The following is a 16204-nucleotide window of genomic DNA, read 5'->3' on the forward strand; positions in this document are numbered from 1 at the left end:
CTGCCAAGGTGACCATATTTCATCAACTAGAAAATAATATGAAGTCTTTTAGTGAAAACCCAATGCTGATATGACCATCCATTCCTCTTGACTAACAATTATAAAATTTTCAAGATAGCTGCTGTGGTGGTTATATTAAAAGTCAGAGCAGTCCAATTTTCATTAAGGACCAACTGGACCATGGGATAAATGTATGTGTCAAATTTAATGGCAGTTCTCCAAGTTGTGTAGCAATAACAAACCTGTGCTAATGGCTGGACAACATACTATATACACAATGGGCAATGGACAACAGGCTCTTCTTGTCTATGACCAGTGATGCTACAAATAATAATGGCAGCAATGATGATGATAAATTTCATGACAATGAAAACAAGGTTAATGGTGTACAAGTTGGAACTAGTAGTTTATTTTTATTTGAAGTTTCAAGAGTACAGTGAATAAATTGCAGTATTTTATCAAAATCTTTTGAGCATTAAATCTGTTGGGGTTATGCTAAACTGGGAAGGATAAAGAGGCCCACCTGATAGCTGATGCCTCCAGTATAAAACAAAGGAAAGGTAATTCAAAGAACTACATAATAAGATGTTCAGATTTTGAAACATTCATAGAATTACATGCAAGGTGTTCAGGTTTTGAAAAGGTAATTCATAGGATTACATGCAAGATGTTCACAGTTGAAAAGGTAATTCAAACAATTACATACAAGATGATCATATTTTTTAGACAAGGTGTTTACATATCTTGCTATCTGAAGCACATTTGGTTATATCAACAATATACAGACTGGTTTGATATTGAAGCATTGGGGGTTAAAAGTGTTTTACACAGATATATGCCACAGTAGCCAACAAAGGCAGTCTTGACAACATTCAAACTATGATCCATTGCTTCTGAGTGTGTAAACTGGGTCACAGTGACCTACTTCAGACATGGCTGAGTTGCTCTCCTTGTGATGCATTAATATACTAATTTCAATGAAAGAAGGTAAAATAGGATCCATGAAAGAACACATCTACAAATGACTAAAATTCTGTATCCTCTCCCAACTTCACTGGCATGGGCTTTGGTATGGCATTTTATAGCATGGCAACACAAGTAGATTATTTAGTGTAGAAGCACTTGGAGTAAAGTCTCTTGCCCACGGACACCACAGTAGCCAACATTAGTGATCAAATTTTAAGATTCAAACTTGCACCCACTCGGTTGCAACTCTGGCAGGCTAACGAACAAACCAATGTGGTTCCCACATCAGTTAGTTGCCTCCTACAACATGCAGGAGGGCACATCAAGCCTATTTTACATCACTGAGCCTGCAGTTGGCTCACTGGTGATAGAATAAAAAGTATCGCAACACGATAGTTCCTTTCAAGTTAACAGAGATCTAAATATTTCCAGAAACAGATAATCTGAACTACTTTAAATTATTATTTCAACCCTGTCAAGCTCAAACTGATGCCAGTATCAAAACAATCAAGATGAAATTTACAAAATGCTGCTTCTAAACAAGTGCTTTTCTTTGAGGTCATAAACTGTTGTTACAAGGTCTACATGATCAATTTCAGTCGGGTTACTTACTGTAATAGACATTCCCAAGCCTTCATCTGGTTCCTTGACTAGTTTGACCTTTCTGACATCGCCAAGACCATGGCGCTTCCTCAGTGACAGAAAATCCTGAAAATTAAAGAGAAAAACTTTGCCTCACACATATAGTACATTTATATTGATTCATCAGTGTTCACATACACAAGCATTCAATTTCTGTGACTCTTTTTTTGTGCATAATTTCCTCCAGGCATCCATTATAGAAGAAAACAGATCACTTGTGTATCTATTTTTCTTACATTTATCTAAAGTGTTTGCACTAAGGAAAATGTACCCAGACAGCATGACTTACACAGTGGCCTTTTCACATGAAAGATTCTGACAAGTTCATACAAATTTATGTCATCTGGCACTCTCCATATTATCTATATCATGGTAAATGATTGGTTTTCTCTATATCTGAAGGATGTTATATATATATATTTATTTTTTACCCTTGACTGAATATACCTGTCACAGAATTTTAACATTTTTACCATTTCTCATTTATCTTGATGTGAAAGTTGGCATTTATTTAGAAGGGTTCTGTCTTCCTAAAATTTTCTTGTTTTGTTGCAATTCTTTATCTGTGCACTTTTAGAACTTACCTTTTAATTGGCACCATATAGTCAGCATTGTGTTGATGTACAATTTGAACCATATACACACATACATAAACTATTGGCTTATAGGCACATTTCCAATGACAGCATATGATCTCACACTTCAAACATTTGGGAAGAGATTCAGTAAACAAACCAAGAAACGTGCTGTTTTGATTTTATGATAAATTATTTTACTTTGTTTAATGATGTTTCTCTACAATACTTGCACTTTGACATCATGTAAGTTGAAACATATTAATTCCCTTGGACCCTTACATTGTTTATTCATGACAATGTTGTTTTGATTTTATAATAAATTATTTTACTTTGTTTAATGAACATGTTTTGATTTTATAATAAATTATTTTACTTTGTTTAATGATGTTTCTCTACAATACTTGCACTTTGACATCATGTAAGTTGAAACATATTAATTCCCTTGGACCCTTGCATTGTCTATTCATGACAATGTTGTTTTGATTTTATAATAAATTATTTTACTTTGTTTAATAATGTTTCTCTACAATACTTGCACTTTGACATCAAGTAAGTTGAAACATATTACTTCCCTTGGACCCTTGCATTGTCTATTCATGACAAGAATGTTTCTTCTAAGTGTGAATATCTGGCATGTAAGAATTTCAAAGAAACTGTGCAAGAGAAAACCCAAGAACTCTGGAAATGTGAATCCAATCAATTAATCTCCATTTTGAATGTTTAAAATGCTGTGAATGATTTCTATGAAACAAAAGCAAATTCAGGCTCAAGAACCAAGCCAGCCAGACACCTGGATTGGTTTTTGGAAAAATATCTTGCAGGTCACTAAGTCTTAGTTTAGTTTAACGCCTGTAAACATTTACAAAATCTGTAAACCTGTCAAGAATCATGCATGTGGATATCTGGACACAGAAATTACCCATTCCTATTATATTATACATTTCCACATCTCTTTTTAAAAGGATAGTCTAGTTGATCTTTTTAAAATTCTTTTTTTAATGTATGTATGATTTTAATGTCTAATATGGCATCACCAGTAAAAATCACAAGTTGACAGGAATTAGTTGTAGTACAAATTACTCACCATGACTCTTCAGGCTGATTTACTAGTAATGCTAATAAAACTTTCTTTAGACAGTATTATTAACAGAACTTTTGATTATGCATGTTGAACCATGCAAGACATTTCTACACAGGAAAATTATCAAATACAATGCCTATGGTATACTGACAACAATTATGTAAATCTTAGCAAATATTCTTACATGACCAGGAGGTATGGGAAGAGGTTTGTGTCGATTGTTTTTTCCTCTGCATGCTCGTATAACAGTTTTGTGACGATGAAGATGTATTTCTGCCTCCAACTGGTTCCACAGTTTGTCATGTTCTGCTCCCTTCATGTCCCTCCCCAACAGCTGGATCTGCTGAATTCTGACAAAAAAACAAGAGTCCCATGAATGGTGCTAGCTCTCACTGGTTTGAGCAACCATGGTTGATGTGCTATTAAGTGGATTACTTACATACACCTTACATTCAAATCGATGATTCTTTTTGAGATCTGCAAGAAAATCTGAATCATCAATAACTCATAAAGCATAAAATTAAATTTTAACCGCCCTTATTGTTAGCAGCAGTTTTACATTACAGTATGCTGGATTCTATGATCTGTCATTTTGGGATAAAGTGAGTCCATTTTGTCTGTGCTGACACATATTGTTGTCAATAAGGCAGGGTAAATCTACTTGTCACGTTATAAGTAAGGAACAATAGACAGATTGCAACATGTATATGCTAGACCCTGAGGCTAATTATTGGCTTCATAAATGTTGCGAGTGTCAGCCTTGCAGACAATGAATGTCAAAGCGATGTGTACAAAGCTAGCCGGCCGGCTTATGTTACGATAGTGTAAGCCAACATCAAAAGGACGGGTGGGAAGCCAGTTGTATATAACATGGCCATAGGAACTTCTTACTGGCACCATATTTGGTTGCGTGCAATTCACAGGTAAGTGGCATGAATTGCCGGTGTTGGGCTCAAAGGAACATCAAGTGGGGGTCATAAATCCACCCTTGACAGACTGCCGGGGAGGGGGTAATGTCTGCTAATTATGTAGACCATGGGTGAATCGACATCCACTCGGAATTGAGCAAGACGTGGCCACCATTGGAATCGCAAGTTTAAAACTAGTGTCTTGAAGCTAAACGTCAGTAATCGCTAAACCATCAAGCGGGAATTACAAAAGGAAGTTATAAGCTACTCCGACGTCATTCGAAACTGACGGGAAACACTGTTATTCTAGGAATTACAAAGGAGCTTCGGACAGGAAGCTTTCAGGGACTGGAGGAGCTGTAGGAGACAGAAGGGAAATACCCTGGTACAGTTGGTCCAGAGTCTCTGGGAGACAAGAAAAGGAGAGAACGGAAGTGGAAGGGTGAAGGACGTGGTTGTTGGACTAAAGGGGTACTGGGTACCAGTCAAGAAATACTATAGATGAGTAGAACACAGGACTGGAGGAAAATCTATCACACTAAGTCAGATGATGAAATAGGCTGTCACTTGGTCGAGCGGAAGATGAGTGATAGGGTTTTGAATATTGAATTTCATTTGAGGAAGGACTCTGTTATTGAATGGCATTAAATTTGTTGTTATTTGAATTTCACCTTTTGTGTATTCAATAATTTAATTGTCGGCATCACTGACTGGGGGCTTGGAGCTTTGCATCTCTATCACTACTTCAATTTCTAACAAAAACGAGCCAGAGTGGGTCTTCTGTAATAATTAAAGATAATACTGGGAGCACCCCACCCCAACCTAAGGTAGTCTACGAGACCTTTATACTGCTACCAAATCATGTTAAATCACTAAAATTTTATATCACTAATATGCAAAAATTTTAAATAGGCTAAAGCTGCATAACACTAAAATATAATGTATTGATTTAAAGTATATGTGCAAGATTTGATACATTCTCTATGAACCTAAAAGTTGCCTTATACCAGACAGATGCCATATTCAGAAAAATAGCACTATGATTTTGTGACTTTCTTTATGTTGGAGAAATAAGAACTCTAAATTTAATCATCACAAATTGTCATAAAATCAGCATTTTAGTGTCCTGTGCAGATATACATTCGTTTTTGAGAAATTATAAGTATGTTTGCAAAAGTACTTTACATACTTTCATGAGATCTGCCAAAAGAAGGCAGCTGATGCATCTAATTCTGATAGAGAAAACAACGCCTAAGAGACAGAGGGATCTGAGGAAGGAATAATGGAATAAATTATCAGACATTTCCCCGAAAAACAAGAAAAGCAACAGGATATTATTAGCTTTATGTGCATGGTGTCACAACTGTGCAAGGAAACATTCAGTGGTAAGCTATGGTACAACAAACGTGGAAAGCTGAACATTAACTAGGCGTGAGGACTCAAAGAATCATGAATTTGCCATTTTTATCCTCACCCTGCAGTGGAGTTACGTTTTTTTAACAAAAAGGGAAATAGAGTATACTGGGTTGCGCAAAGATGCAATGAAAAAAGTGAATGGAATATCTTCCTGTTTCTTTACCCTAGTTTGTTGGCAAATTTATTTAATTCAAGATGGATTTATTTAAACTAATTAAATAAATTAATGTATAAAAAAAGAAACTTCAATCTCTTCTTTACTTCCCTCCAGCCCACACAAAATTTAATAATGATAAAATAATGAAACTTAGAATTATTATCTGGTTATACAACATAAAGAATCTCTTTTATCCGTTTCTTAGTTGCCTTAGAAATTCCTTCTTTTTAATAATACTAAATATTTCACAATGAAATGAGCACTAGCAATTGTATTATATTTATATCAGTGATAGAACAATATACACACTAAATCTGAAATACTGCAAGGAATTTTTTTAATTATGATTGTAACTTCTATTGTTAGATATGGATTCCAACCTTTTTTCAACAAAAAGAGTAACTTTCAAAACCCTATTGAGAACCTTGATAATGTATTAATTATTGTATAAGTGATTAATTATAACAGAACCAATTACATAACTGCATAGTTATAACATAATTCATCAATTATGATTAATCATAACATAATCAATTATAAAAAGTAACCTCATTTAATCTACTTCTCTCCCTAATGGCTTTTGCAATTATAACTAACAAAAAATTTTGAAATTGTAATTTAATGCATTTAAAAGCAATTAATCCCAGGTCTGTTTGGGATTCAAAACTGCTTTCTGCTGCATGTTCAGTCTATTTTATTATGAGACATTACAATGTTCTCAGGGGTATGTATACTAAGTGATGAGGAGAACATAAGATGCACTTAAGAAAACAGTTATTGGCAAGGTTCAGAATGAGTCAAACAATAAGACCTGGGAGTCATCAAGTGCACTATTTTTATCTGATGCTGTGCCAAACCAAATAATAGTAATTCCTTGTCCATTTCAGTATGCTGTGCCAAACCAACTACTGGTAATTCCTTGTCCATTTCAGTAGGCTGTGCCAAACCAACTACTGGTAATTACTTGTCCATTTCAGTAGGCTGTGCCAAACCAACTACTGGTAATTACTTGTCCATTTCAGTAGGCTGTGCCAAACCAAATAATAGTAATTCCTTGTCCATTTCAGTAGGCTGTGCCAAACCAAATAATAGTAATTCCTTGTCCATTTCAGTATGCTGTGCCAAACCAAATAATAGTAATTCCTTGTCCATTTCAGTATGCTGTGCCAAACCAACTACTGGTAATTACTTGTCCGTTTCAGTACAAGTATTTATTTGTTCTCATTAATTCTGACTTCACCTGACAAACTGTCTTCTTCTTTCACTAAAGAGAATTACTTTCATTTTGCTGATTGTCAAAAAAGTCCAGACTTTTCAAGAAGTGCAATTAAAATTTTGATATAAGGTGGCATTTTCTTGCAGACAGATCCAAAAAAAAAATACTGGTATGCTGATAACCTCATTTGTTTGCTTTTGAGGTTTTTGTTATCCCTATATGTTAACATCAAGAGTGGGATATGATAATACTCTCTTTCTGTCTGTATGTCTGTTAGGTGGAAATTCATTTATAATTATATAATATTTATCATATTTTGTAGCGATTTTTTTAAATGCAGGAATGTAACTTAAAGTACATGATGTATTTACTTGCTTACAAGCCAGATCCAAGTGCAAATTGCATAGACCCAGATCTGCTAATGCATAATGTGCTAGCAGATCTGGATCTCTGAAGTTTGCTAATAGTAATCACTAGAACACAGACCCTTATCTGCTGGAGCATTATTTGATAGCAGACTAGGGTCTATGCTGTTTACAGTTTGACACGACATGTAAGCATATATAGATGGTGATTCAAACCGCAACAGCAGGGCTAGAAAAATGTCTTTTTTTTCAACTTGTCTATAAAAAATTAAAAATTAGAATTTTACTTGCCCAGCAACAAAATCAACTAACCAACCAAAATGATCTCTGTATATAATGACATTTTTTCATGCAATAAAAAACAATTGTCCTTACTGTTCAATTGGGAGCGCCTTTACATGTAGGCACAAGGCACCAAGTTTACATGATTTCAAATTAAGATGCTGAAAAAAGAGCAATTGTTTGCTGTATATATTCGCAGATCTGAGTGTATACAGTTTGTTAATAGTCAGAAGAACAAACAACACATTATGCTATGGCAGATCAGGATCTTTGCTGTAGTACAACTCAGTGGTCTTAACACATTAATCCCTGGAGGTTTTTGACATTTTTGCCTGAAAATCGAGTAGGAAACACATTTTGAAAGCTATTTCTGAACAGATACGAAAACACCGAATCCCCGATGATATTTCAATAGCATACTGCCTAACTGTGTTAGAAACATCATTTTTCATTGGCTATTTGACTCACGCATGAGTAGAAGGGTAAAAGTTGGAGTTCTTTTTGTTTTTTGTTTTTCTGCTAAACGGGGCCATTTTTTTTTGTATGGAGACCACTCTTTATTCCAAATGACCATCTTATCCTACTTTTTGCAAAGGCTCATCTGTCTGTTTGCAGTTCATACCAGTTTGCCTTAGATCTGAGACCGAAAAGTCTAAAATCCGGACACAAACTTGGATTCCGACCAAAGGGGGAATTTTGGGTAGAAAAAAGTCGGGTCCAAACATTGCGTTTTTTTTTTCTGTATTTTCTAGTGCAACTAGATATTCCAGATTATTTGGTATCATTGTAGAGCTACATCTGTCTACCTTTATACAGTAGCACCCACTTTAGTGTATTATGCATGACCATGACGCTACAGAGCTTGGCAGTAGGCTACTACCTCCTGCCCTGTTAAGTCGTCGCTAGGAGTTAATGTGTTAAACTAAGTAACAGAAAAGCATGAAAACCAATAAGTTTTGTAAAATTCAACAAATAATTTATTTCCCTAGAATACAAATTGAAAATTTAAAAATAACTTACAGTATTGTGAATTAAATCCCACATCGTCGAAAAGTTTTATCACCAGTCCCATCAAATAAAGTTCTAATTAAACTCCAGTGGTGTTTCCAATAAAACTTTAACTCTGAATGTACTGATGTGCAAGTAGTGGCCTGTAATGTAGAGATGTGCCAGCAGTCTTTTGATGAATCACAATAACATAATCCAAGATGTCTGAATTCACTATAATTTCAAGTTAATGTCTCTGTCCAAGAATATTACTGAGCACCTTGCAATTCCAGTGAATAATAATTTGAATAAATCCAAATCAAAGACCCACCACAACAATAATTATGAATGATTCTGCTAAAGACGTTAGAGAAAGAATGAGTAATTTCTCAAGTAAATAAAATTATATAAATTAAAAAAAATAGGACAAAAATAGAACCAGGATGAGGATCACAAGTTCCTTTCTAGAAAATTCTAAGCTGTCAACCAAACAAAATCTTTTACTAAAATTACAATGAAAAACAAGGCAAACATCAGGTAGACCAAGTATTTTTTTATGGGGGAATTCCAATGTCCTAGACCCAGACCCATATAAAAAAGTTTACATCGACTGATAATCAACTGAACATAGAGAAATATTAATATGTATTGTCGTTTAAAAAATAAATGAACTTGATTTTGGACAAGATCAAGTACTTAATACAATTATGCATAACATATAACTATGGAGAAAAAAACACCTAAGAAACAATACAAATTAAATATATGTAACAGCTGCTTGCAGTTTGACTTGACTTACAAGAGAATATAAATGGTAGCTGTAGTAAATACGAGGAATACAACATTACCTTGCCCATAACAGCATGAGTATTAGTATGATTACTAACAGCTTATTTTATTCCACTGGTTGTGGTAATTATAACTGCTATTATTATTATTATTATTATTATTATTATTACTGTTGTTATTGTTGTTATAGTTTTCCTTCAATTTGCTGATTGTGTATGTGTGTGTTTTGGATTTTTAACACAGATTTAACTTTTTCAGTCATATCACTACGATGTCTGTAGTGTAACAGTTTATAGTGATGTCTAGCACTGGGGCATCATGCCGCAAACATGTAGCATGATGTCCCACCCAGTCACATTTTCCTGACACCAGGGCGACCAGTCCTAACACTAACTTCTTAATGATGAGCGCCAAGCGAGGCAACTGTTAGTACCATTTTTTTTAGTCTTTGGTTAGACTCGACCAAGGATCAAACCCACGACCTCCTACATCCGAGACGGATGCTGTAACCACCATGTCAATGGAGCGGTCTAAAATTGAGTGAATGGAAACTGTTGCTTCATTGCATGACAAAGGTGCATAAAATAACAGTTTCTCGTGAGAATCACTTTAAAATCATGTGTTTATTTTCCGCCTCTTTCTTGGGTATGGTATGGTTCTAACATCCTGTTGCTACAAATGATGTGACAGTTACGGGTCACACAAGGTCAGCTCCACACTCAGTTTTAACCCTATGTGTTATGATAACATTAGCGTAAACTGATATGCGCATGTTTTCCATTTGGGAGAGTTGTAATCTAGTCATTAAAGTAGTTAGACTAAACCTTAACTTTGTTTTAATCAGCAAAACATAACACTGGGGTGTATCAATTTACCTACCAGTGACGATTTTTAGACCGAACCTTTGTTTTTTGTTAATGAGTAAAACGTAACATTGAGGTGTGTCAATTTACGTACTGATGACTATTTTTGCACGTCAAATCAGAAAAGTCTGCGTATTTGATACATGGGTAGATAAAACACTGCTGATGTGAGAGATAATGTGCATATTTATTTATTTATTTATTTATTTGTTTGGTCCATTTGCATGCTAAAAATTGGGTCAATGAAAATCCTCCTGATCTGAAGTCACAAAGCGTAACCAAATTTTGCAAATCTCTTGATCTGTCCAAGGTAACCTCACAGTTCTGTCACAGGTACCAAAATGGTTTTTCTACCAAAAAAGGCTGAATTGTCAAATATTCCAATGATGAAAATGTCTTCCCAGAATATATGATGTAATAAATGTCCATTTTTCAGTATTAATGTGATGCTGAGTGAAATTGTTTGGTATATATATATCGTCCTGACAATTCCGATTCGGGTAATTGACTCTAAACTGTTTATTTTAGCATTCATCGCTATTAAAACATCTAACAACCATCCTAAGAGTACTGACACTGACAGATGTTGTCAAGAAAGAATGCACAAAAAGAATATTTCTAGAGATGTTCAAGATGAGGTGCTTCTGACTAGCAGATTTTTCAACTTGTAGACATTGGACTTTTCTGGTACTGAAATAATTCACTCCAAGTAGAGATAAACATAATATTTTTGTCTATAAAGTCAATACTGTAATCAAAACATGTTTTTTTTTCACATTGAGCCACATTTTTCATTCATAAATGTGAAAACTTATCCTTCAAGTATATTATGTCAGAGGAAATTCCCACCCATGGGATAAAAATTCTTAATTAGAACATAAAATTCTAATCCTCAGGTGAGATTATCCTATCCTATACTCATACATATAAAGAATTTACTTAACATGTGGGTGGTAAACTTAAAATTTCAGCTTTTAACTATTGCAGCTTTCTGGTGTGATTTCCCAATCCCCTAATTATGTAAATTTATGTATATTGTAAATAGCAATTACGATGAGCAAACAACTCAAATTCCAACAATACTTTTCACAGTGAAGGACATGACAAAAAATAAAATACACTTATTGGACCATATATTAGTAGGAAATTTTTTAAAACAAATATGCCACATTTAGACTAATCATTTATCTGCAAAAATTTCAATTTCATTAATTGCTCTTAAAAAGTAGTGGAGATTTTGTTTTTTGGGGGGAGGGTGTGTTTAAACTAATTTAATGATGTAATAATTACCTGTCATTACTGCATAGCTATCTTTCTCAGGATGGAAATTACTCGTGTTCAATTAATTAGAAACCATCCTCCCATACGGTGACTTTCAAAAATTCCTGAAGTGAGACAAGCAGAACACAGACCCAGTCTCTTCCCCTATGTCATATGTCATTGTGCAGTATCCCGAATCTTCTGTCAAAGGATGCAGACTACTTCTAGGACATCAGAATTGGATGTGAGGAGGGAACCAGGCAATAGCAAAAGGTAAGTATTACATCATTAACATTAGCTTTTCCCTCACCCTCCTATAAATATATTTTAATATCAGTAAATATATTACCAGTCATTACTGTGTAGCTGAAATTGCCAGTTTGGTGGTAGAAAAATGGCCTAAAAAACCCCAAGGAAATACTCACTTTTAAGGCAGTAATGTCAACTACTGTACAATTGAATCCACTCTAGCCACTTTTGTGCCAAGACTATGCGCCCTAGAGAAAATAAGCCTTCAGACTCGTGCACCAAGGATCGAAGGCAAAATGAGGAGAAAGTACTGTGAGAATGCCAAAACACAGCATCATCACATCCTCCAAAAACAAATAAGTTAGACATTCCCATGAAGTAGCAATGGCTCAATCTTCATCAGCTTTAACCTTTATGAAAGAAATGTCCCTCTTGGTAAGGGATTGATATGCTCCCTTGATTGTTATGTCAATCCACCTAGAAACAGTAATTGCCAAAATATCTGCTGTGCCCTACTGTGAAAGAAAAAAATAATTCCTACCCTTTCTTCATCTTCTCAAGTGGTCAAAAAGGATCATAAAGCCCTAACGGGTATAAGAGTGAATCTTGATTATCCACAGCACAGATACAACTGAGACTGATGATCTCTATAGGGAATGGAGTGACTGATGGAAGCTTGTTTTTTGCTTAGAAACCAGTTGGCAAAGGAGAGAAACCAGCTCATAATTGCCACTGAGCCACAGACAACCCTGCTCTGTTCAGAGGGCATGAAGCTCACCTCTTTGTCTTGCAGATGTCAAGGACAGCAAGAAAACAATCTAAAGGGTAAGGTTCTCAGAAGAAGTTTTAATCCAAGTTCATAGGTTAATTTTTTCTTAAAGACCACAAGATACACAAGAAATTCCATCTGGACATCAAATAGCTTGACAGTGGTCACTTGCCTCTCCTGGACAGACTGTCCACTAAAATATTCTTTCTGCCCAGAATAGCATTAGCAGTTATAAACCTCCACGCAATGAGAAGGGTCATTTGTACCTGAGGCATGCTACAAAGTACAGTTGAAGTAGTCCATCACACAGAGACTACATAAACACACATTCTTTTCAGGTCAAAAAGCCTGAAGAACTAGCACTTCTGGCCCCATTCTGAATATGACATGTCTGTGAACAGACAGGAGTGGGGCTTCTGAGGCATACATCTGGATTCCAGTTAGAAACTAGTTCCAATTTGTCCACCAATTCAAGTGATGGTAAAAATGCAGTCTCAGAGAAATCTGAGTTACAGGTGGATTCCTGTGCACTTTGCAAGACGGAAAAACAGGATGACTGCAATTCCTGGCTTACTCTGATGTGCAGTGAGTGGATACAAGGGACAGTTGCTCTTGATATTTTGATCTTAAGGTGCTATGGAGGGAATGAGCCCTCTGAAGAGGGTCTCTGCCTCCAGAGCAGAAGCCTGCACAAGGTTCTTACTGTGCTCCAGTAAGGATCTTAGGTTCCAGATCAACATCCATGCAAACGAGGAGCAGCTCCACTGACAAAGCCATGAACAATGATAAGGCATGCCTATTTGTTTTGGCAACATCCTCCAGCAAGGGGACATATATATCCTTCAGCAGACTGAATGATGCTGTCAATAAAAGATCAAAATGTGAGGTTATGGTTACAAGCAAACTAGTTCCAATGCCTCCAGTGTATTAACTCCTAAGCAGACACAGTTCCCTGTGGAAATGCCAGCATGCAACACCTCATTGTCTATGATGGCTTCTTAAGGGGTCGGGTAAGGAAATGCATCCTCCAGTTAGATAAAGAGACCAGAGGTTTCAACATTGGGTGGGAAACTGACCATCCACTATGCTGCCTAGCAAAGTCCTGGCCCTTACAGAACCTCTTCGAAAGCACTCTGACCAGAGCCAAATGGGGGACAAAAGGAGATCTTGTGATATAGCTCCCAAAAGTCTCTCTAATCTGGAGAGAATTTTTCTGTCCTCTGATATTGATAGCATGGGACACAAATCCTGGGATAAAAGTTTGTAAACTCTGATCACCATCTTAACAAAGGACCAGATCTCCTCTTCCCCTGTCAGGGGCCCTGAGTGGCCGAGTGGTCTAAAGCGCTCACCGTTCTGGATCACTGCCATCTCACCTCTGTCTGCGTGGGTTCGAGTCCAAGGCTCGGCTAGCATGGGTACATGGGAAAGCCTGCTAGTAGCTTTTCGTGGGTCGGTGGTTCTTCCCTGGGTTTTCCAGGGTTCTTCCTCCACCAGTTATACTGGCCGCCATATATAGCCTATCTTGTGCTGAAAAATGGCGTTAAACCCTAGAACAACAACATCTTCCCCTGTCATCCAAACTGATGGCTAGGAGAGGGCAGGGAATCAAAAATGGAGAAGGATGCACAATCTCAGTCTCAAATTTGTGCAAGCCTACTAGAACTGACAAAATGTCTATCCTGCTCATGCACTTTGCAATCCTTTGTCTCCCTGATACAGGTGAGACCTGTGAGTAATGGCAACCATGTCTGGTAACTTCCGCAGACTGAGGTGATTTTCCCTGGTGGCAGACTCAACTGGGGAATGAGAATGATGTTCAACCTTCCTAGAGCAGTGGGAGAAAGAAGACCAGGCTCCCTCCTTCCTATATGACTCCATGAGAGGGTGATGTCTACCAACGGCCTGCAACATCAACCCAAGTATGAGGCCAAAGAAATGGAGTCTATGGGAGCATAAAAGGGGAGAGCCATGGATATTCCCATATCCCAAAAGGTTTAAGTGGGATTATAGGGGAGAGGGGGGTATGCCGAACCAATCCTCTTTCCAAATATGGCAATGTACACAAACTTCCTTTCCCCAGTGAGATTTACGAGTAGCCTGATCAAAGAGTACTCAGACTGGTGTGAGCATCTGTGACCTGGTGAACACTGACCAGTGACCAGTACAAACTGAACAGTGACCAATTACTGGTGCCCAGACAACAACTGGTCAGGCGACTGTGATCTATAGGAGAACCCTCCTCAAATCATATAAAACTGCTTCTTAAATTTCCAGGATGGTTTCATCTCTGTCATCAACAATGGCTTTCTGCACCACCCTCAAAGGAATTGCAATTTACTCTATGCTATCACCAAGCTGTTTGCATGTAGACAGTGCTCTTTTTCCCTCAAAGAGGGTCATGGATGCCTTGTGGGCTTGGAGAGGGTGCTTCTCCTCTTGTGATATGGGGACATAACCTGCTCTATGCACTCTAAGATCTTCCCTAAGGACGGGACCATGGCCTGGCCATAACTAGCTAACTCGGTACACCATCAGGGGCCTTATGTGTCTCCATAAAGACTGGTCATATCTGCTCCTTGTATCCTGGAGTGCCCTTCTACACTGCAGAGCTAATCAGCCTTCTCTGAGACCTAAGGGAGACCTAAGGGACTCAGAAGATGGAAATCTTGTGGAATCTAGATCAAGATGAGGAAAGCCCTTTCCTCTTCCCCTTATAGGTGTGTCTGCAGGGTCTTATACTTCATCGGGCAAAAGGGAAAAAGATGGACATCTGCCCATCTGTTTGCAATTTGAGCATGCAAAGCAGAGGTGTGTCACAGTGGGCTTTCTTTCGCCTGCATTTAATTCCACTCTGCATTGGCATATTGCTGTAAAAGGATTCTCCAATGATGAGCTATTATCACTAGGATTATAATGCACTTGAACTACTTTGAATTTCAAGATATTAGTGCAAAGTAACAGCAGCAATATCTTACCTGCCCAGTTATTAAGCTTTAAAACCAATGAAACTGTGTGGATTCAAGCAAACACTAGCTAGTACAATGATCACAGAGGAAGTGTGAGCTGACTCACTCTAGGTCTTATATTCAGAATGGTGTACTACCTAAGTAAGCACAATTAACATCAACAATATTGAACTGAGTATTGAAGATAATAGATAGAGCTGAAATCCAACATGTACTCTCTTGTTACTGGCTATAAAGGAATTGAAAAGTGTATGACCAACTGAACATATAAACTGATTATAACAGTGTACATCTCCCTTCTGCAAGTCTAAAACTCAACATATATTATCAATGAAAGAAACCTCAATGCCAAAATTGGTCTGAATAAAAATAATGAAATGGAGGTCACAATTAATTTTGAAAAAAGACTGGGATATAATACCCTACCCAAAGGTCGAGAATAATGAATAAAATAATTCACTACAAGAATAAGGTACTATAACACCTCAGGAATGGAGGGGTGGGGGAGGCATGTGAGATGAGGAAGCAGACACATAAAAAAATGCAATACTGAAATTCGTAAGCAACAAATAACTATACTCTCAAGAGAGCTAACTGAACAAACAATTTAAATAATGGACTGGGGGTATGACACTTGACAAAAATATATGATGTAGTCTGATGACAAAGGCAAATTTTAGTGTTGAATTCACCAACTGCAAATGTCA

At 36.8% G+C, this 16204-nt stretch overlaps 1 protein-coding gene across 1 annotated transcript in view; it reads right to left on the bottom strand.

The window, feature by feature from the left end:
• LOC149786213 (Golgi-associated PDZ and coiled-coil motif-containing protein-like) overlaps positions 1-16204 on the bottom strand; it is a 50586-nt gene that overhangs the window by 18248 nt on the left and 16134 nt on the right. Inside the window, exons 4-5 of the mRNA XM_089976590.1 lie at positions 3452-3617; positions 1579-1674 (exon numbers count right to left, since the gene is read on the bottom strand). Of these exons, the coding sequence (XP_089832716.1) occupies positions 1579-1674; positions 3452-3617 (262 nt within the window). The remainder of the gene's footprint in view (positions 1-1578; positions 1675-3451; positions 3618-16204) is intronic.

This window comes from Sinohyriopsis cumingii, chromosome 12, assembly GCF_028554795.1.
Source record: "Sinohyriopsis cumingii isolate HCF-2022 chromosome 12, ASM2855479v2, whole genome shotgun sequence".
Taxonomy (NCBI): Eukaryota; Metazoa; Mollusca; class Bivalvia; order Unionida; family Unionidae; genus Sinohyriopsis; species Sinohyriopsis cumingii.